Source organism: Protopterus annectens, chromosome 8.part0, assembly GCF_019279795.1.
Source record: "Protopterus annectens isolate FY-2018-M chromosome 8.part0, PAN1.0, whole genome shotgun sequence".
NCBI lineage: Eukaryota > Metazoa > Chordata > Ceratodontiformes > Protopteridae > Protopterus > Protopterus annectens.
Window position 1 is genome coordinate 1,345,802,564 of NC_056741.1, and position 23,440 is coordinate 1,345,826,003.

At 43.9% G+C, this 23,440-nt stretch overlaps 1 protein-coding gene across 5 annotated transcripts in view; it reads left to right on the forward strand.

Annotated features, from left to right (window-relative positions):
• KMT2A (lysine methyltransferase 2A) overlaps positions 1-23,440 on the forward strand; it is a 3,231,120-nt gene that overhangs the window by 979,889 nt on the left and 2,227,791 nt on the right. For all 5 annotated transcript variants that reach the window (XM_044080894.1, XM_044080898.1, XM_044080897.1 and 2 more), the window contains exon 8: positions 2,368-2,435. In XM_044080894.1, coding sequence (XP_043936829.1) covers positions 2,368-2,435 — 68 coding nt within the window. The remainder of the gene's footprint in view (positions 1-2,367; positions 2,436-23,440) is intronic.

Sequence of the window (23,440 nt, forward strand, 5' to 3'; positions counted from 1 at the left end):
ACACAAGCAAATGGAACGTTTCTCTTATTGGGCTAAGGCCCAAAATATTGATCCTTTTACTGCCCCTGTTCAGGCAGTTCTGGACTTCTTAGCAGAGATTTTTCATGCAGGCTCCTCTTCTTCCACAGTCAGAGTTCAGTTGGCTGCTATTTCTAATTTTCATGTCGGGATAGCAGATCATAATATTATGTCCCATAGGCTCTGCAGGGCCTTCTTGAAAGGAATTTTCCTACTAAAGCCTCCAATCAGGAATCCTCCTCCTCAGTGGGATCTAAATTTAGTGCTGACATCCTTGATTCTTCCCCTTCGAGCCAGCTGTTTCTTGTTCCCTGAAATATCTTTCTTGGAAAACCTTATTCCTAGTGGCTATTACATCTGCCAGGAGGGTGTCTGAACTTCATGCTCTTTCGGTTCGACCCCCCTATTTGATTTTTCACAAAGACAGACTATGTTTCAGAACTAATCCATGCTTTTTAGCTAAGGTCGCTTCAAAAACAATCTGAATCAATCCATTGATCTCCTGTATTTTTTCCTAACTATTCAGATAGAGCTGAAGAAAAGCTACATTATCTTGACGCCCACCGTCAGCTTAGATATTTGGACAGAACAAAAATTTAGAAAATCTGATCAACTTTTTGTTTCCTATGCGGATAATAAAAAGGCCTTCCTGTTTCTAAAGTGACTTTGTCCAGATGGCTTTCTTCGGTCATCACTGAAATTTATACGATCAGGGGAAAACAGCTGTGCTCAAAACCTAAAGCACATTCAACTAGGAGTTTAGCTACTTCTACAGCTTTTCAAGCTAGACTGCCTTTGGACACTATTTGTGCAGCGCCACTTGGGCCACTCCTCACACTTTTGTTTCCCATTACAAATTGGACTTGGCCTCCAGGGACAGAGCCAGTTTTGGCTCTACAGTCCTCAAGAGTTTGTTCCATTGAGCCACCCAGGATAGAGGTGCTAGGGACGCGGTCCCATCAAGCAAGAATGAAGGCGAGATTGACAACTTAACATTAAGAAGTTATGTACCTACCATAACGTTCCATGTTAGTTGTCTTCTCTCGCCTTCTTTCTTGCGACCCTCCCTCCTTCCCCCTGGCCTGGACAGACCTTGTATAAGAAACTATTATGCTAAAGACCATTCAGACCTGGTCCTTTTTCCATCTGTAAGTTTCTTCTTCCTTTGGGAAGTATAGTTATGCTTGGTGTTATTGCCCTTTGTCAACAAACGAGATCTGGGTACTTACTGCCTTGCATCATGGGATATGGGGCTGCCTCGAGCTGGTAAAAGGAGTTCTCGAGCTAAAGCAAGTGCTCCGAACCCATCAAGCAAGAAAGAAGGCGAGAGAAGACAACTAACATGGAACGTTATGGTAGGTACATAACTTCTTATTTTATTTCAGACATTCTTGGTTGTATTTTCTGACTATTGTGAGTTGTTACCACAAAATATGCCTGCCCCAGTCTACAGGTAGTAGCAAAAGAAGTTGCTTGATTTGAGATTATTGGATATTCTGTGGCTCTGCTCGACAGGGGCACAGGAAAATAACTTTCTTGGGTGGCGTAAGCCAGGGAACCTTGTTGGCTAGGCTTACTTAGGCCCTTGGTCTGATAGCCTAGTACCTACCTATGAACTTGGTGCTCTCTTCCCACTTTGACTGAACATTACAAGATAGATGCATTTTCCATAGCCAGAGCAGGTTTCACCTGAACCATCCTTCAAGGATTACTGGATTCTAACTGTCTTCCTAAAACTTTCACCATTTCAGTATAGAATCTTCGGGAGTTGTCCCATAAATGAACAGTACTGCAGCCTTGATCAAATGATGAACCTAGGACAGTTCTTTAAGAACTTCCCATAATAGCAGATGTTCAAATAGATGTCTGTAATGTATCACCCCCCCCCCCAATTTCTTATTTCCTTTCCTTTTGTCCTTAGCAGAGATGGGTCCTTTCTCTTTTCATTTTCCTCTCTCCTTTCTTCCTGTTTGTCTGAATCTATCCTCTGGAGTATTAGCTTCAGTATTTTTCCCTGGGACAGGAAAGCTCTGAGGACTTTGCACCCATACATCTCAAGTATCAGTATGTAGTCTCACGCATAGATCATGAGTCAGAAATGTAGCACGAGTGGAAGGGGTTTAAGCATTTTTAGACTGTTCAGACATAGGTTATTCGTGGCAGGATACCACCTGTAAGTAAACACTACTGCAACAGTCATCTATTCAAACATCTACTGTCAAGGTAAGTTCTTGCACAACTGTGCTTTCCTTTTGAGGGTTTCTTATTTGTTAATTGTTGTAGCAGCTACTTCTAAAGTGATTACTTAACTCTGACAAAATGAGCCTATAATGCAGTTTTTTTTTCTAGGAGTGGATCAGAATAAACAGAAGAAAGCAGTCCCTCGCGCATGTTTTGTTCCAAAGCCCAAAGAAAAGGTAATTTGCTTTTTCCTTTATCAAGCTTGTTTGTAATTTTATTCTGTGGCATGCTTTGAAAATGTATGTTACACTTTTAGCACTGTTGTGCAAGCTTTGAAAATTGTGTGGAGAACATGGACATGTACATGTAATTGGGATCTTAAACATTAGACTTTCGTCCTATATCTCAGTTCATTTTCTTCTCTGAAGTGCCTTTTTTTATGGCAGCATGTGCCTTATACAGGCACATGTGGTGTACCACAGCAGATAAAGCGTGCCTAGCTTTTGAGGCTGACATTTTAGTTTGCTCACACAGTTCTTTTCTTGATCCTGATTTTTATTTTGTGAAGGCCCCAGCATTTAAAGCTTAAAGCATCAAGGTGTTAGATTTGCCTCCAAGTATCAAGTCAAGACTTCTACCAGCAAGGCTTACTCTTCCTGGTCAAGAAGCATAGTATGAAGCACTCCTGTAAATGCCTGCATTTCAAACCAGCTTCTGTGAACATTTGTAGAATCAGCACTGTGTGTGTCTTGCAGTGACTGCCATTCTTACAGTAGTAAGTGCCTGCTTGGATGTTTGAAGGAGGACCCCACATGCACACGGATCCAGGCCTTAGCTGGAGCAACATCAGAAGGCTAATGAAAGTAGAACTCCACTCCCAAGTAATAACCTTACCCTCGTCTTACCAAGGGCTTAAGCATTAACCCTTCTGGCTGTAGACAGAGGGGGGCCTAGAGAACAGGTATACTCTCTGATTCAGTCTTGGCAGGGGGCTTTTCTAGAATGTTGACATCATCCATTTAGTTGATTTAACCAGAGTACATTCTTCACTAGCCACAATTCTGTAGTAGTAGTGATCAAGCAGTTTTCTCCTAAGGCCTCCCCAAACCCTGGGTCTATCAGGACTCCGTGGCCAGAGCTGAAGGTCCATTCAATTTTCCTCCCTCAGGGCCTGTATTCTGTAATGTAGACTTCAGTCATTTTTGTTAGGGGAGACTTGCCCACTTAGTGCACAATTGCTTCCTTATGTAGCATAGATTGATGATAAGCACCATACCCTCTGGTATAGGCTTCTCATTTTTCCCTGAGTGTTGGCACCCTCTCATCTGACAGCTGGTGTCCACTCATCCCACACTTGACTCCATACACGTCCATGCACATGCACACCTCTTTTGGAGCTAGATGGGCCAGGAATATCCCTACCACTTGGCTTTCAATGATGTGTTATAGAATCTTTAGGCTACTACCTGTTGATGGATAAGACAGAGTCCTTCTGTCCCCTGTCCTTTCAGTTGAAGACCCATTATTGCTACCCCTGAAAGCTGCTGAATTGTGTTACTGTTGATGCTGCTAAGAAGGTTTTTACCTTCTGTAAGCCTCTAGATGAATGGTTTGATATCTTATGTCTTTGTGGATTCCTTTGTCTTCCTGGTCTGCTGAGATTCTAGTCCTCTCTCACTGATTCATGCACTAGAAAAGGTTAATGCCTGTCAAGGAGCCTGTCAATTACCTTATTTATGGCTTTCTTCATTTTTTTCCCATGTGGCATGCTATGACATCAATTGCAGTGATGTGGTGGGACCATTACAGCAGTCTAAGCAATGTGCCACCTCAGAATAACTTTGCTTTTGTTGTCTTCTTTCAAGGAGTTTGGGCAGTTCACTTGGGACCCTCATTTAAGGTGAGGAGATATCTTAATCATCTAGCCTTCACAGGATTTAATGGCTTACCTTTTGAATAGGAAGCGGGCCACGACCACCGGTGTGGCTTTTAAGAGCCGTATTGGACCACTACTAATTCCAGGTCATAGCTGTACCAGAAAAAGCCACTTTATAGGCCCAGAAGGCCTTTTTCTGTTAATTTTTCAATCTCTCCAAACCCCTGGGTCTTGTACAGTGACTTAACTTCCTTTATTGGCCTATTCATTTCTTATAGTATGTGTGAAAGCCAGGCAGCCAGTTTCCACTCTAGGTGAAAGCCCTGTAGCCTATTCATTCCCTGAGTGGATGGCTGAATGAATCCATTTATTCCCTGGAGGTACCAGATTTGGATAGGAGGAGCAGGTGTCTGATATACTAAGAACTCCTCTCCCAATCCGTGACTCTTCCTTACTGTAGATGGATCTAGGCCAAGTGTTTTATTCCAGGCCCTCTAATATTAGATCTGTTTTCTTCCATATCCTTTGTTGACATTTGTGACAAGCTGTCCTGACCCATGTTGCAAGCTGAGATTGACTTTGACCTCTTTCCTGTTCCCCTTTCATATGGAGCAGTACTCTAGTAGTGCCCTGACAGGTCATCCTTCCTTTTGCATCTCCATCAACTGAGGTTTTGTTGTGGATTAGATTGAGGCTATTCAGTTCCCTACTGGTTTCAGTACCTACCCAGTTATTTCCACATATTGTTGATGTCATCACTGTGAATGCCCTTGGTTGATAGCACCTTCAGCATTGATGGTCATAGAGCTAAAGGCTGGAAGTATGTTGTCCAGTTTGGCACCTACTGCTCTGATACCATAGGCTTGGGGCTGGCTACTTTGGGATAGTTAACTTCAAGATGTTCTTCGTGTTTCACTGTTGCAGTCATCACATTTGGGTTATCTGCCTGCATGTAGCCCTCAGCCGGCCTGAATACCAGAGTCTTAGGATTTCTGCTTCGGATGCTGTCACTTCCATGATGTCAGGTCGTCAGGGGTATAAAACATGCAGCTTGACACCATTACATCAGTCTTTCTTGCCGTGCAGTGCTCGAAGCAGAAGCAGTTCCCAAGTGCCGGTCAGCGGACTCCTAAAATTTTCATTTTCCAGTATCAGACCTGAAGTCTTTAAAAAGATAAGTACCCCATTTGGGGATCCTTTTTTCGTGCTCAAACCGATGTCAGAAAAAGTTAATAATTGTCTTGCCTGTGGAAAGCAAATACCTCATAGAGATTTTCATTCTTACTGCGTCACCTGTTTAGGCCCAGACCACGACGTCCCTCGCTGTCGGTTTTGTGCCTTGTTCAACGCCCAAACTATTCGTTGTCGGGCTATTTTTGTAGCTAAATACTTAAGTTCTCGTTCTCCGTACTCCGAAATGGCTTCGTTAAGCCATCTGACTACCGATCTTCCAAATAAAATAAGTATAAAGACAGTGGCAGACTGCATAGGTCCAAAACTGCCGACGACGCTTCCATTAAGCTAGTTGCCAGTCTGCTGGTACTCAGTGAGGCGCTTTCGCAGCCCCTGATACCCGCTTCTACAGATTCGCAGGCCTCTGCTGAAACCCATTCGGAGTCCAGTATACCACGAGATGCTTCTTCGATTATGGAACCTGCGGATATCTCTACCTTGGATGGGTCTGGAGCCGCTGTGTAGGCACTGGCTTCTGAGGGTGTATTCAGGCCTGCGGATTTTCACATTAAATCCAATAAAACAAAACCAGAGCGACCACCACAGCCAAGGCTTCCAATTTTAATAAAACAGAAACATCAGTTTGAAACATACAGAAAGATAAGCGCTTTCACGTAGTTGACTACGCTTCATCAGATCCTAAATAACACTGCTCAGAAACACTTTATATACCATCTTGATACTAAAACAAATGCACCAATTACAGCTTATTAAACAGTCAAACAGCAACTATTTAAAAGCAATTGAAACCAATAAAACAATCAGGACTTCTTGATTTTTTTGCTGCCCTTGCTACTAATTCAGGTTTTATACAGACAGCAACATTAAGTCCTGGATATAAATGAGCCTGCATCCTTAGAATCCATCTAAGTTCAGTCCTTTCTAAAATATTATTCCTATTGCCCCCTCTAGTAGTAATTTTTAAGGGCTGCAACACCCTAAAACTAAAAGTGTGCGTGTTATTCTCAATGACTTGTTTGGCTAATGCATTCTGTACATTCCTATTTCTAATATCATATAAGTGATCGTAAGTCCTGTCCTTTAAACGCTTCACTGTCTTACCTACATAGAAACAATTGCACTCATTGCAATTAGCTAAATATACTAAGTTCTTAGTTTCACAAGTAGCATGAAACCTAGGTGAAAATTCAAAGTCTAGGTTGGGATGTCTAAAAACCTGAGACCTACTGATAGTACAGCACATTCTGCATTTCAAACATGGAAAGGTGCCAAAAGGCAAACTTTCTACTGATTTATCGTGACCATCTCTGCAAAGCAATTGTTTCAAATTCTTGAAAGGCGGGTGTATCCCCTATAATGTCAACAGTAACCCTGTCGACCATTAACAAATGCCAGTTGCGTTCAAGAGCTTTTTGCATAAGAGAAGAAGAAGATTCGAAGAAGTTTCATGGATGATGTTTTTTTTTATATGGGATGGGGGGGGGTTCCCCTCTTATCGGAGTTCATCACATATTTAGAATCCACAACTGATTTCCTAAAGTTTACCATGGCAGTTTCCATGGATAGGGTAGATTTTTTTAGATGTTACCATTTATAAAGACGTCCCAGGCAGTTTTCGAACTACGCTTTTTCAAAAATCTTGTTGGAAGAATAGTCTGCTTGATTATAGTAGCATGCACCCACGACATGTTTTTCCTACGATTGTTAAAGGACAATTTAATAGGATAAAAAGGATATGTTGGAATGAGGGTGATTTGAATGTTAAGGCAGATTCATTAATGTCCTTGTTCAGAGACAGAGGTTATGTTAACACAAAGACTAAGGCCATTAAAGATGAGGTACTAATGACTGACACTCGTGTCAGTCTACTCATGGGAATGTGAATATCACTTCTAATAAGAGAAGAAAAAGAGATAGAAATGAGAAGGTTTGTTTCGTGACAAAGTATGCCAATGATAATTCTCTTATGCGAAAGGTTCTTGAACGCAATTGGCATTTGTTAATGGTCGACAGGGTTACTGTTGACATTATAGGGGATACACCTGCCTTTGTATACAAAAACAACAAGAATTTGAAACAATTGCTTTGCAGAGATAGTCACGATAAATCAGCAGAAAGTTTGCCTTTTGGCACCTTTCCATGTTCGAAATGCAGAATGTGCTGTACTATCAGTAGGTCTCAGGTTTTTAGACTTCCCAACCTAGACTTTGAATTTTCACCTAGGTTTCATGCTACTTGTGAAACTAAGAACCTAGTATATTTAGCTAATTGCAATGAGTGCAGTTGATGTTCATCGTGTTTCACTGTTGCAGTCATTACTCTTGGGTTATCCTGCTGGCAGGCTACCCGCAGTCTGTCTGAATTCCAAAGTCTTGGTCCGGCGTCGGTTGCTGTTGCCTCTTCCCTGACGTCAGTGTGCCAGGGGTATAAAAGATGCAGCCGATGCCATTTTCTTCAGTCTTTCTTGCCGTGTGGTGCCCGAAGCAAAAGCAGTTCGCAAGTGCCGGTCGGCTGACTCCTGAGAGTTTCAAAATCTAATTTCAGATCCGAAGTCTTTATTAAAGCTAAGGGAAAAATTTTTTTCTTGCTCCAGACCGATGTCAGAAAAAGTTAACAATTGTATTTCTTGTGGGAAGCAAATACCTCATAAAGATTTTCATTCTTACTGTATTCCTTGCCTAGGCCCTGATCATGACGTTGCTAGCTGTCGGTTTTGTGCTAGATTTAACCAACACACTATTAAACGTCTGTATGATTTTGCCTTTCATTACTTTGGCCGAAGGTTTAACTATATAATGCCGTTGAAACAACCGACGACCGGAGTTTATAAAAAGCACAAGGAAAAGGAGAAGGACATGCATCCCAGGTCCAAAACCGACGACGAGGCCCCCGCTAGGCCAGTCATCGGTTCTCCGGTTCTCAGTGAGGTGCTTTTGCAGCCCCTGACACCTGCTACCTCAGAGCCACAGGCAGCTACCGACTCCCACATGGAGCCGACTAGGCCTCAGGTTACTCAAGGTATTGGACCCTCGGAAACTATTCCCTCAGATGGGTCCGGAGCCGCTGAGCAGGCATCGGCTTCTGAGGGTGTTTTCAGACCTACACAATTATATGTCAAGCCTACCTCAGCTTCAAAGACTAAAACAGCTCTAAAGACAAAGAAACAAGTACAGCATTCTCCTGGACAGACTTCCATGCCTAAGAAACAGATGCCTTAAAGGCCTAGGCAAGACACAGAATATGACTCTTCTGATCAGGTTTCTATTTCTTCTGACTCCTCTTCTGAACAGGGATACTCTTTTCCTCCCTATGAGGATTCTGATGCTGAAGAATCTATTCCTTCAGCCTCTCCTCCTGAGGATTATTCTTTTGGTGAAACCCTGCATACCATGAGGGAGCATTTTCACTGGGAGAGCAAAGATTATTCAGCATCTAAGAAAAGGCTCAGAGATTTTCTTTTACTACCTCAGCACAGACCTCTTGCTATTCCACCTGTTCTAGACATTGTAGATGATGTATTTTCAGAGTCCGGCCTGTCTCCTGACTCTTTACCCCCTGCACCTGCTAAACCAGACAGATACTACAGGGTTTCAGACTCTCATAAATTTCTATATAAAAACTCTGCTGCTGACCCAGAAACTATATCTCAGGGTCCCAAAGGGGTCAAGGCTTCCATTGCAAAAAACCCTGTCCTCTCTGATAGGGATTCTAGGGCACTGGACAAATGGGGGGAAAAGTTTACACTTCTGCTACCGTGGCTGTAAGGGCTTTAAATTGTCATTTTCGTATGCTTAAATATCAGCAATACTTAATGTCACTGCTTAACAGACAATGTTGACAAATTCTGAATGTTCTGATAACAAGGAAATGCAGGATTTATTGCATGCAGCTGAACAAGTGGGAAAGCATACTTTGCAATGTGGTTTTGACTCACTGGAGGCCTCTTGCAGGGCCGCTGTTACGAGTTCTGTCATTAGAAGACTGGTTCTGTCATTAGAAGGCATGCTTGGTTAAAGGAACTGAAACTGCCTGATCATGTTAAAGCAAAATTACTGGATGATCCATTATAGCATGATACTTTGTTTGGTGTTAAGGCAGAAGAGGTGTTGAAGAAAATGGAGGGTAAAGCAAAATCCATGCAGACAGTTAAGGATTTCGTGCAGGTACAGCCACCCAGATTTAGCAGGAACTGGCCTACAAAGAATTGGTCCTTTCCAGTGTCAGACAGGCCGCAAAGAGGCAGATACAGACACCCCAGAGGCAGATCACAGCCCCAAGGCTCATACAGGCCTAAACGATGGGGGTGCTTCTACCTCCAAAAGCGGAGAAGACAAATCACAACCATACAGGAAGCACTCCCATTGACTTTCCTCTGCCAGAACCAAGCACTTATCTTTTGGCAGCCCCCTTAGGGGGAAAACCAGCACTTTTTTCACCAAATTGGCACATGATTACCCAGGACAAATGAGTCTTGAACATAGTGTCTCAGGGCTACAGGTTCCACTTTCACACCCTGCCAAGGGCAAAGGGTATGCCAGACCTGCCACACAATCAATGGGCAGAGGCACAAAAACAAGTTTCATCCCTCATGGACATGAGGGCCATTCAGCAAGTACCACAACAAGAGCAGGGACAATGATTTTACTCGAGACTTTTCCTGGTGCCCAGAAAGCACAAAGCCTGGAGACCAATACTGGACCTGTCTATTCTAAACACATTTCTGGACGTTCCAAAATTCAAAATGTTGACTCTGCAGCAGCTACTGCCCATGCTGGGCAAGAAGGCTTGGCTCGTTACTTTGGTCCTAAAAGAGGCATATCTGCATGTCCCAATCAGACAATCTTGCAGAAGATACCTCAGATTCATAGCTAGCTCAATGCATTACCAATTCTCTGCACTGCCCTTTGGCTTATCTACTGCGCCCAGGGTCTTCACCAAATGCCTGGTACCAGTAATTGCATTTTGCAGACAAAGAGGATTTCAAATATATCCTTACTTGGACGTCTGCCTTATTCAAGCAGAGAACAAAGACATTCTACTACAGCATCTGGCGTTTGTAAAAATATTACTAATTTTCCTAGGGTACACAGTAAACAAAAAGAAATCAAAACTAGTACCATCTCAAGAGATAATATTCCTAGGTGCAAGTTTAAATACAGCTGCCCAGATGGCTTATCTCACGCCAGACAAACAGACAACTGACTTCTTACTTCAAAATGATGGCAACAAAGACCCATTTATCTGCAAGAAAAATTATGCAGGCTTTGGGCTTCATGGCATCCTGCATTCTGCTAATTCCATATGCCAGACTGCATATGAGGAAACTACAATGGTATCTAAAAAGTGTTTGGACTCAACATTGCAACAGCCTGGAAAACATTAATTACCCTCATTCCCTGCCTGCAACAGGAGTTTTGATGGTGGGCACAGGCCTGTCACCACAACAAGGAACATCATTTCACTTTACCCACAGCCAGGCAGACACTAACAACGGATGCATCAGATTATGCCTGGGGGGCCCCACTTGGCAGGAAAATGTATTCAGGGCACATGGCCCACAAGCCAGATGCATCTTCTTATCAATCAGAAAGAGATGCTAGCTGTTCAGAAAGCCCTGACAGCTTTCACGGATCCACTTTATCCAGGGCAACTACTGATAAAGACGGACAATACTACAGTCATGTGGTACATAAACAAGCAGGGAGGCACACATTCCTACCCCCTCTGCAGACAAGCCATGACTTTGTGGGACACTGCATTGACTTATCAAGTTCACCTGCAAGTACAATTCCTGCCAAAAAAAATAAATACTCTGGCAGACGAACTAAGCAGAAACCTCATGGATCCCCACAAGTGGAAACTGGATCCATAAGTCTTCAGCATGATAACAAGGAAATGGGGATGCCCAGACATAGATCTATCTGCCCCCCCTCACAACTGCCAGCTACAGAAATTCAGCACAAGTTTTGACCACAAGCAAGCATGGAAAGTGGATGCCCTATCCTTCAGCTGGAAAAACCTAACAGTATATGCCTTTCCTCCACTGCCTCTTCTCCCCAAGGTACTCCTAAAGGTCAGACAAGAGAAGCCAAAAATGATACTGATTGCCCCAGACTGGCCACACCAGCACTGGTACCCAATCCTAAAGAACTTGTCTCAAAGTCCAGCCTGGACATTGCCTCACACATCCCACTTACTGACCCAACAAAACAATCAGATCCTGCACAACCAGATCAGTACCTTAAACCTGGCAGCATGGCGGATAATGTAGCCAGTCAGAACACTCCACTCTCCAAAGCTGTAATGGATGTTATCTTGGAGGCCAGGAGGCCCAGTACCAGAAAATCTTATGCCGAAAAATGGAAGAGATTCTGTGCTTGGAACAAGGAATTGACAAGTTTGTACCAAATATACCTCAGATTTTACAATATTTAACTGAGATGCTGGACAAAGGCCTATACTTTTCATCAATTAAGATTCATGCCTCTGCCATTTCAGCCCATTACAATACGGAACCACCTATCTTTTCTCATCCTTTAATAAGACAGTACCTCAGAGGGGTGAAAAACATAAGACCCCCCCCAAGGCGAGCACCAATACCTGCACAGGACATAAATTATGTCTTGGAAAAACTCACACCGTCTCCTTTTGAGCCAGTCTCAACAGCGGATATTAAATTCTTATCCTGGAAAACAGCTCTGCTCCTAGCAATAACCTTTGCAAGATGAGTCTCGGAGTTACAGGCACTCAACGTGGTGGAACCTTTTATCATTTTCCATCCAGACAGGGTTTCTTTTAGGACAAACTTTACATTTATGCCTAAGGTGGTGTCCAGTGTGGCCCTTAACCAAACCATCCACTTGCCTACCTTTTATCCAAGCCCACAGAACAAGGGTGAGAGACTTCTGCATTCTTTGGACATACACAGACAACTACGCGTCTACTTGGACAGAACTAAAGCTTTCAGAAAGACTGCGCAACTTTTAGTGGCATATGCTGCAGGATCACAAGGAAAGGCCATCTCAAAACAGACTATTTCAAAATAGATAGGCCATTGCATTCGCTTCTGCTACTCACAGCATGGCAAATCAGTGCCTAAGGGCATTAGACCACATTCTACCAGAGCAGCAGCCATTTCAGCAGCCTTTCTCAGAGGAGTACCAACCAAAGACATCTTAGAGGCTGCTACTTGGAGTTCAGTGCACACTTTCACAAAGCACTACCACTTGCCTCTCTACTCTAAATCCAGAGCAGGCTTTGCCACTGCAGTTCTGCAGGGCCTCAGCCTCTCCTAATCTTATTTAGCCCAGCCACCCATCCTCAGCTTTGGGATTCAACCCAAGAGTAATGACTGCAACAGTGAAACACGATGAACATAGTACAGTTGTGTACCTACCATAAATGTAGATGTTCGAGTGTATTCACTGTTGCAGTCCAGGTTAACCTCCCACCATCCCCTTTTCATTTGCTGGGTCTAATCTGTACTTCTCTATTCTATACAACCTATGTGGTGTATTTGCTTGTAGATGAAGGAAATGTTTACCTTAGAGAATGCATGTTTTTTGGCATAATCTATTTAGCCTACCCTTTTGGGGGCACCTGACATCTGGGGCAAGAAAAACTGAAGAAAATGGCATCGGCTGCATCTTTTATACCCATGGTGCACTGACATCAGGGAAGAGGCGTCAGCAACCGATGCCGGACCAAGACTTTGGAATTCAGGCCGACTGCGGGTAGCCTGCCAGCAGGATAACCCAAGAGTAATGACTGCAACAGTGAATGCACTCGAACATCTACATTTATGGTAGGTACACAACTGTACTTTTCTATGTAGATAAGACAGTGAAGCGTTTAAAGGACAGGATTTACGGTCACTTATATGATATTAGAAATAGGAATGTACAGAATGCGTTAGCCAAACATGTCATTGAGTATAACACGCACACTTTTAATTTTAGGGTGTTGGCAGCCCTTAAAAATTACTACTAGATGGGGCAATAGGAATAATATTTTAGAAAGGACTGAACTTAGATGGATTCTTAGGATGCAAGGTCATTTGTATCCAGGACTTAATGTTGCTGTCTGTATAAAACCTGAATTAGTAGCAAGGGGCAGCAGAAAAATCAGGAAGTCCTGATTGTTTTATTGGTTTCAATTGCTTTTAAATAGTTGCTGTTTGATTGTTTAATAAGCTGTAAATTGTGCATTTGTTTTAGTATCAAGATGGTATATGAAGTGTCTTTTGAGCAGTGTTATTTGGGATCTGATGAAGCGTAGTCAACTACGTGAAAGCGCTTATCCTTCTGTATGTTTCAAACTGATGATGTTCTTCGTTTTCCATTGCTGCAGTCCTGACTATTGGGTATAGTCCGCGTCCAGTCGGCCCGAATACCAGAGTATAAGGCTGACGTCGGTAAGGGCGCATTAGACTGACGTCAGTACGTCAGGGTACTAATGCGCATGACCGACGTCATATCCTCAGTCTTTTTTGCCGCATGGTCCGATGCAGAAGCAGTTTTGCGAGTGCAGGTTGGCGTTCTGAAATATTTCCGAAACCGGAGTTTCAGACCGAAACAGAGTTGGCTAAGTACCCCGTTGGGGAACATTTTGGTTTTTTCTTGCCTCAGTATTTTACCGGATGTCAGAAAAAGTGAATAACTGTATTTCTTGTGGGAAACAGATACCTCATAGGGATTACCATACCTTGTGTATACCTTGTTTAGGGCCTGAGCACGACGTTGTTGGTTGCCGCTCTTGTGCTAGGTTTAACAAACGCACTATTAAGAGGAGGTTAGACTGTGCCAGGTTAGTGTTTGGGAAGCGTTGCAATTATAAAATGCCGTCGGATGCTCCGACGCCCGCTTCGTCCAAGAAGCGCAAGGACAAAACAGCGAAGCCTAGGGTTGATGAACCGGCAGTCCCGGACGTCGGTTCTTTAGAAGGCTCAGTGGAGCCAGAGGTTTTGCCAGGAGTTTCCATGGAGTCCCAGGCAGAAACTTTATTATTACAGGATGTGCCTTCTCAGGAGGTGGGCCAGGCTGAGGGGGCTTCTCAGGTGACTGTTCTTCCCTCTCTTCCCAAGGTAGTTAGAGCCTCTCCTTCTGTTGCCAAAACTTCTTTGAGAGGTAGGCCTAGTTCAGCTTTAGGGGGGGCTTCTCCTAGCATTTCGGGTTCTGTACCTAAGAAACATATGCTTAAAATGGCAGAAGATTTGATTACTATGATTAGAGGTTCTATGCCCCCGCCTGATAAGAGGCCTAGGGTGGAACCGGAGTTTGATAGTTTTGAACAGTGTTCAGAGGCTTCAGAGTCTTCTGCGGAAGATATGCAGGAATATCCTACTTATTCTGATTCTGATGTGGATGATTCCACTCCTACAGCTTCTCCTCCTGAGGATTTCTCATTTTCAGAGACTCTGCATTCCATGAGGGAGCACTTTAAATGGGAAGGCCAGGATTACTCTGATTCCAGGAAAAGGCTTAGGGAATTCTTGTTTTTACCCCAGCATAGGCCTTTAGCTATTCCTCCTGTGTTGAATGTGGTGGAAGATGTTTTTGCAGAGGCTTCCCTGAACCCTGACTCTTTGCCTCCTGCTCCTGTTAAGCCTGATAGGTATTATAGGGTGCCCGAAGCTCATAAGTATTTGTTTAAGAGTCCTCGGGCGGACCCAGAAACTATTTCTCAAGGGCCTAAAGGTGTTAAGGCTTCTGTGGTTAAAAATCCTGTTCCCACTGATAAAGAGGCAAGGGCTTTGGATAGGTGGGGAAAGAAAGTGTATACTTCTTCCACTCTAGCCATGAGAGCATTGAATTGTCAGTTTCACATGCTAAAATATCAGAATTATCTCCTTTCACAATTGAAATCTAAGGTGGATGCTTTGGCGGAAGGTATTGAGTGTAAAGAGTTGCTGGATTTGGTTCATGTGTCTGAACAAGTGGGTAAGCATTCTTTGCAATGTGGTTTTGATGCTGTACAGGCCTCCTCGAGGGTGGCTGCTACCAGTTCTGTTCTTCGCAGGCATGCCTGGTTGAAGGATCAGAATTTAGCTGAGCATGTTAAGACAAGGATTTTGGATGCTCCTTTACAGTCTGATGTGTTGTTTGGATCGCCTGTGGAAGCAGTTTTAAAGAAAATGGAGGACAAAGCTAAGTCTATGCAAACTGTTAAAGATATTTTGCAGGTGCAGCCACCAAGTTTAGTAGAAATTGGCCTGCTAAGGGGTGGACATATCCTGCTTATGATTCCCAGTCTAGGGGTAGGTCTAGACGTGGTAGGGGCAGGGCTCAAGGTTCATTTAGGCCTAGAACAGGGAGTTCACCTGCTCAGACTTCTGGTGAGGGCAGGGGTCAGTCCTTTCGTAAACAGACCCAATGACCTGTCTTTTCAGCTGCCAGTAGATTCCGCCTGGCAGCTCCTTTGGGAGGAAGACTGTCTCTTTTCAAAGAAAATTGGGATTTAATTACTCAAGACAAATGGGTGTTGGATATCATTCACCACGGTTACAGGTTTTATTTCCATACAATGCCCCCTTTCAAAGGCATGCCAGACGTTCCTCCTCCACAAAGAAAAGAGGCTCACAAGCAAGTTTCTCAGTTACTCCAGATAGGGGCCATTCCGCCAGTCCCTGTATCAGAAAGGGGCCTAGGATTTTATTCTCGCCTGTTCCTAGTACCAAAGAAGGGGAACACGTGGAGACCAATTTTGGATTTATCTCTCCTCAACACGTTTTTGGACATTCCCAAGTTCAAGATGTTGACGTTACAACAGCTTTTACCTCTGCTGGGCAAAGATCACTGGATGGTAACTTTAGATCTCAAGGAAGCTTACCTTCATGTGCCTATAAGGCTAAGTTGCAGGAAGTATCTGCGGTTTCGAGCTGGAAATTCTCATTATCAGTTCTCTGCATTGCCCTTTGGCTTATCTACTGAGTTCAGAGTATTCACAAAGGTTCTGGCTCCAGTGATAGCTTACTTCAGGCTTCAAGGAATTCAAATCTATCCTTACTTGGACGACTGCCTGATTCTGGCTCAAGAAAAGGAAGACCTTCTACAGCATCTGGAATATGTTATAGCAGTGCTAAGATGCCTAGGGTATTCTGTGAACGAAATAAAGTCCAGTCTAGTACCCTCTCAAGACATGTGCTTTCTGGGTGTGAGACTGAATACAGCAGCCCAGATGGCCTTTTAACCCCGGACAAACAAAAGAGTCTGTCACTTTACTTCCATCAACTATCTCATCAGTCCGTGCTGACTGCAAGGACAGTCCTTCAAGCATTAGGGTTCATGGCATCTTGTATTCTGGTGCTTCCCAATGCCAAACTGCATATGAGGAAGCTACAATGGTATCTCAAAATGTATGGACACAGCACTGCCAGGATTTGGACACTGTCATTCAAATAATACCTTGCCTTCAAAAGAATTCTTGTGGTGGGCTCAGGAATGTCACCTAAACAAGGGACTCTCTGTGACCCGCCAGAGGCAAGTCAGATCTTAACGACAGATGCCTCGGACATTGCTTGGGGAGCTCATCTAAATGGAAAGTGGATACAAGACAAGTGGCCTGCCAGACTACAGCATCTACATATCAACATGAAGGAGATGTTAGCAGTCCAGTTTGCATTAATGGCTTTCAAGGAGTTACTTCTTCCAGGGCAGGTGTTGATTCTAACAGACAACACAACTGTCATGTGGTACATCAACAAGCAAGGGGAACACATTCTTATCCTCTATGCAGGCAAGCAATGATTTTATGGGAGACTGCGCTAAGCTTGCAACTAACTCTTCAGGCAAGGTTTCTGCCAGGAGCACAGAACTCCTTAGCAGATGTGTTAAGCAGACAAATCATGGATCCCCACGAGTGGAAACTGGATCTTCATGTATTTCAGAAATTGACAGTGTCATGGGGAACTCCAGACATAGATCTGTTCGCTTCTCCACTAAACCACCAGCTGCCAAAGTATTGCACAAAGGGGTTTCATCACACAGCTTGGAAAGTGGATGCTCTGTCTTTCAGTTGGAAAAACCTTCATGTGTATGCCTTTCCACCTCTGCCTCTTCTTCCAAAGGTACTATTAAAGGTCAGACAAGACAGGCCAAGGATGATTTTGATAGCTCCAGATTGGCCTCGGCAACACTGGTACCCACTACTACGGAGTCTGGTAAAGAAGCCTCCATGGCCTTTACCTCTGATTCCTCATCTGTTATCTCAGAAGGACGGTCATCTGCTCAATGTCAAGCTTCACTCTCTTCATCTAACAGCCTGGCATATTCTGTGTTGAAACACAGCAGGTCTCAACTTCCTCAACAAGTTTTAAATGTGATTATGGAAGCTAGAAGACCTATTACAAGGAGAGTGTACGCAGAAAAATGGAAGAGATTTTTATTTTGGAGTACAGCAAAGAATTTGGAGATTTCTGAGCCTAATTTGAGTGTGGCTCTTCAATATCTTACTGAGTTATTGGACAAAGGTTTGTCCTTCTCTTCCATTAAGATTCATGCTGCAGCAATTTCAGCTCACTATGATTGTGACCCACCTTTGTTTTCGCATCCTTTGTTCAAGCAGTTTCTTAGAGGGGCAAAGAATATAAGACCCCCGTAGAGCTCCTACTCCTGCTTGGGATCTCAATTTTGTGTTGGAAAAACTTACTCTACAACCTTTTGAGCCTGCAGCTACTGCTGAATTGAAATACTTGTCATGGAAGACTGCTTTTCTGTTGGCTATTACTTCTGCAAGAAGGGTGTCTGAGTTGCAGGCCCTTATGGCAGTAGAGCCCTTTTGATTTTCCATAAGGATAGGGTATCATTACGTACTAATCCTTCCTTTATGCCTAAGGTGGTTTCTAGTGTGGCTTTAAACCAAACTATTCATTTGCCTACGTTTTATGCAGACCCTCAAAATAAAGGGAAAAGATTTTGCACACTTTAGATGTACACAGGCAATTGCGTTATTATTTAAGCAGGACTAAGGATTTTAGGCAGTCTCAGCAGTTGTTTGTTTCTTTTGCTTTGAGTTCACAGGGCAAGCCTGTGTCAAAACAAACTATTTCTAGGTGGATTGGCTTTTGCATTGCATTTTGTTATTCCCATCATGGCAAGGAGATTCCAGCTGGGATTAGGCCTCATTCCACTAGGGCTACTGCCACTTCAACAGCATTTCTAAGGCGGGTGGCAACTAAGGATATTTTGGAAGCAGCTACTTGGAGTTCAGTGCATACTTTCTCTAAGCATTATCACCTTCCTATCTACTCTAAGTCTAGGGCTGGTTTTGCCACAGCTGTTTTGCAAGGCATGTTGTCAGCTCCTACTTCTTTATGATTTGCCAGCCTCCCTTACCTCTGCTTTGGGATTCTACCCAATAGTCAGGACTGCAGCAATGGAAAACGAAGAACATAGTACAGTTTTGTACCTACCATAAATGTAGATGTTCGAGGATTCCATTGCTGCAGTCCAATTTACCCTCCCTCCTTCCCCTCTGTGTTTAGGGGTGGTTGTGTAGGTGAGTTTACATGCTTATATTTTTGTATATATTGTTGTATATATTGTACATGTTTTTGGTGCAGGTATTTTGGGACTTGTCTTTTTAGGGTCTTCTGACATCTGGGGCAAGAAAAGACTGAGGATATGACGTCGGTCATGCGCATTAGTACCCTGACGTACTGACGTCAGTCTAATGCGCCCTGACCGACGTCAGCCTTATACTCTGGTATTCGGGCCGACTGGACGCGGACTATACCCAATAGTCAGGACTGCAGCAATGGAATCCTCGAACATCTACATTTATGGTAGGTACAAAACTGTACTTTTCTGTTTTATTAAAATTTGAAGCCTTAGCCGTGGCGGTTGCTCTGGTTTTGTTTTATTGGATTTTTGGATTTTACTTTACAGACCTTTGGACCACTCTGGTAATTTCTTTGGTTTGTGATTTTCATATTAAACCGACGACTTTGTTTCAAGCTAAAAATACCAAATTCCTCAAGCCCTAAGCTCGCACTACGCCTAGAAAACCGATGACCTAAACGCATTCTCAGGCCCACATGCCTCAAAAACAAATGATTAGAATGGCTGAAGACCTTATTACCTTAATTAGGGGAGGCCAGTCTTCCCCCTCTAAGAGACCTAGAACTGCTTTTCCTTCTGATCAGGAATCTGATATCTCTGTTCCTTCTGACTACCCCGATTTACCCTTATCTACTTATGAGGATTCTGATGCAGAGGATTCCATTCCCTCTATTTCCCCTCCAGAGGATTTTTCTTTTGGTGAAACCTTGCATATCCTTAGGGAACATTTCCGCTGGGAAAGCCAGGAATATTCACAATCCAAAAAGAGACTTAGGGAATTCTTAAACCTGCCTCAGCACAGACCTCTAGCTATCCCTCCTCTTCTGGAGATTGTAGATGATGTTTTCCTGGAATCCAGACTTACCCCAGACACTTTGCCTCCAGCTCCCAGGAAACCTGACAGGTAGTATAGAGTACCTGACTCTCACAAATTCCTCTTCAAGAATCCCACTGTGGATCCAGAGGGCATTTCCCAAGTATTAAGGCTACTACTGCCAAGAATCCTACCCCTTCTGATAGGGATTCCAGGGCTTTAGACAGATGGGGTGAGAAGGTATATACCTCTACTAATCTGACCATTAGGGCTTTAAATTGCCAGTTTCATATGTTAAAGTATCAGCAACATATTATGGGACTACTTAAACTGAGAATGTTGTTTATTCCTGACTGTGCTGAACACAAAGATTTACAAGAGTTAATGCATTCGACCAAGTTGGTAAACATAATTTGCAATGTGGTTTTGATGCTTTAGAAGCATCTTGCAGGGCTGCTGTCCCTGGGTCTGTACGTAGAAGGCATGCTTGGCTTAAGGAGCAAAACTTGCCAGATCATGTTAAAGCTAAATTACTGGATGCAACCTTAAACCAAGACCGCCTTTTTGGCAACAAAGTGGAAGAAGTCCTCAAAAGAGTGGAGGAAAAAGCTAAATCTATGCAAACTGTAAGATTTCTTACAAGTACAGCCACCTAGATTCAGTAGGCACTGGCCTTCAAAGAACTGGTCCTTTCCAGTCCCTTCCAGGCCTTCTCAGTCCAAACCCAGGAGCAGCAGACCACCAAGACTTCAGTCTCAGGCTATGCACAGATCTAAGCAGTGGGGAGCTCCCACTTCCAAAGCAGGTAGTAGTAAGCCACCCCCTATGGAAAAATTGCACAATGACTTATCCTCAACTCTTCCAAGCCTTGCTGAACTACTTGCATCTTTAGGAGGAAAGCTGGCCTGGCATGCAAAAAGCTAGGAATTCATTACCCAGGACAAATGGGTTTTAAACATAGTTTCCCTAGGATACACTTCCACTCTCTTCCATCCCCAGGTGGATGGCCAGACCACCCCCCAAACCAGTGGGCAGAGGCCCAAAAACAAGTTTCTTCTCTACTCAGCATAAAGGCTATTCAGCCTGTCCCAGCAGAGCAAAGGGGGACAAGGTTTCTATTCAAGACTGTTCCTGGTTCCCAGAAAAGAAAACTCCTGACATCCTATCCTGGACCTGTCTATCCTCAACACCTTTCTGGTGGTTCCAAAATTCAAAATGCTAACTCTTCAACAGCTTCTTCCTATGCTAGCCAAGGATGCCTGGCTGGCAACCCTAGACTTAAACGTAGCTTATCTGCACATCCCAATAAGGGAATATTGCAGGAAATACCTATGCTTCAGGGCAGGCTCCATGCAGCATCAGTTCTCTGCACTTCCCTTTGGTTTATCTACTGTGCCCAGGGTATTCACAAAGTGCCTAGCTTCAGCCATTGCATTTTGCAGGCAGAGAAATATCCAGATTTATCTATATTTGGACGATTGCCTGATTCAGGCAGGGAGTCAGGACTTGCTGTTACAGCACCTGGCATTTGTAAAGAGACTTCAAACTTCACTGGGGTACACCATCAACGAGAAGAAATCACACCTGTTATCCTACCAACAGATTGTATTCCTGGGAGCCAGCTTGAACACAACTTCCCAGATGGCATTCCTCACTCCAGAGAAACAAGTTTATTTGACAACCTACTTCAACCTACTGGCCACAACCCAGCTATCTGCAAAGAAAATCCTGCAACCCCTGGGGTTCGTGGCCTCTTACATTCTGTTAATTCCATATGCAAGACTGCATATGAGGAAACTTAAATGGTACCTAAAAAGTCTATGGTGTCAGCATTCTCAGGACCTGGAAACAATGACTCTTATCATCCCTTGCCTAAGGGCAGAGTTCCTTTGGTGGGAAGAGGCCTGCAACCACAACAAGGGACTCCCTTTCACTCTACCCCCTGCCGCCCAAACCCTAACAGATGCATCAGGCTATGCATGAGGGCTCACATGGCAGGGCAGTACATTCAGGGAAAATGGAACCGAATACAGATGCACCTGCATATCAATCAGAAAGAATTGCTAGCTGTACAGAATGCTGTGACAGCCTTCAAAGACCTTATTCTTCCAGGACAACTATTGGTAAAGACAGACTACAACACAGTTATGTGGTACATAAACAAGCGTGGGGGAACCCATTGTTACCCACTCTGCAAACTAGCCATGGCTCTGTGGAACACAGCCTTGAGCAACCAAGTGAATCTACAAGCTCAATTCCTGCCAGGAAAACTAAATTCACTGGCAGATGACTTAAGCAGAAATCTCATGGACCCACACGAATGGAAACTGGAACTCAAAATATTCAATTTCTTGAGGAACAAATGGGGGACTCCAGAGGTAAACCTGTTTGCCTCCCCTCAGAACCACCAATTGAAAAAGTACTGCACCAGCACTCCCCACTGTCAAGCTTGGAAAGTGGCTGCCCTGTCCTTTACCTGGGAAAGCCTCTTAGTTTATGCCTTCCCCTCTCTGCCTCTCCTCTCGAAGGTCCTGCTAAAGATCAAACATTACAAGCCAAGGACAATTCTGATTGCACCAGACTGGCCATGCCAGCACTGGTGCCCCCTTTTGCGCAGTCTGACAGTGCTACAACCATGGCACCTACCTCAGACTCCTTCCCTGCTGTCCCAGCAGGCGGGCCATATCCTACACCCTCAGCTTCAAACCCTGAACCTTGCAGCCTGACTAATCCCCTGAGCTCATCTCTAGCAACCCTCGGTAAGCAGGTGCTGGATGTCATTCTTGAGGCAAGGAGGCCTAGTACTAAGATAATCTTATTCAGAAAAGTGGAAAAGATACTGTTCCTGGAGCCAGTCTCAAGGAATGGGCACAACGGTGCCCCGCTTACCTGATATTCTAGATTATTTAACAGAAATGCTCCACAAGAGCCTATCTTTCTCGTCAATCAAGATTCATGCCTCAGCCATATCAGCGCATTATAATACTGAGCCACCTATCTTCTCTCATCCACCTCTAAAACAATTCCTTAGAGGGGCCAAAAATGTAAGATCCCCCCCCCCCAGGAGAGCTCTCACTCCAGCCTAGGACCTAAACTTTGTGTTGGAGAAACTTTCTCTTCTCCCCCTTTGTATCAGCTGCTAGAGCAGAGTTGAAATTTATTTCTTGGAAAACAGCTTTACTTCTAGCTATCACTTCTGCAAGAAGAGTGTCTGAACTGCAGGCCCTTATGGCAGTGGAACCCTTCATTATCTTCCATGCGGACAGGGTTTCCCTCAGGACTAATCCATCATTTTATGCCCAATGTGGTATTTAGTGTGGCTCTGAACCAGTCCATTCATTTGCTTACTTTTTTCCCTAATCCCCAGAATAAAGGGGAAAGGATATTGCATTCCTTGGACGTACACAGACAGCTTAGATTCTATCTGGAAAGCACTAAGCCTGTCAGTAAATCTGACCAGTTGCTAGTCAGCTTTGCTGCAGGGGCAGAGGAGAAGGCCATTTCAAAGCAAACCATCTCCAAATGGATAGCACATTGCATCCATTTCTGCTACAAGCACCATGGAAAACCTACCCCACAAGGGGATAAGAACACATTCCACCAGGGCTGCATCTACCTCTACTGCTTTTCTCAGAGGAGTCCCTACCAGGGACATCCTGGAAGCTGCAACGTGGAGCTCTGTATATACTTTCATCAAGCATTACCACTTGCCTATCCTTTCTAAATCCAGATCTGGATTTGCCACAGCAGTCTTACAGGGCCTGATTGCTAGCCCTAATGCTCATTAACTGCCTCCACCCT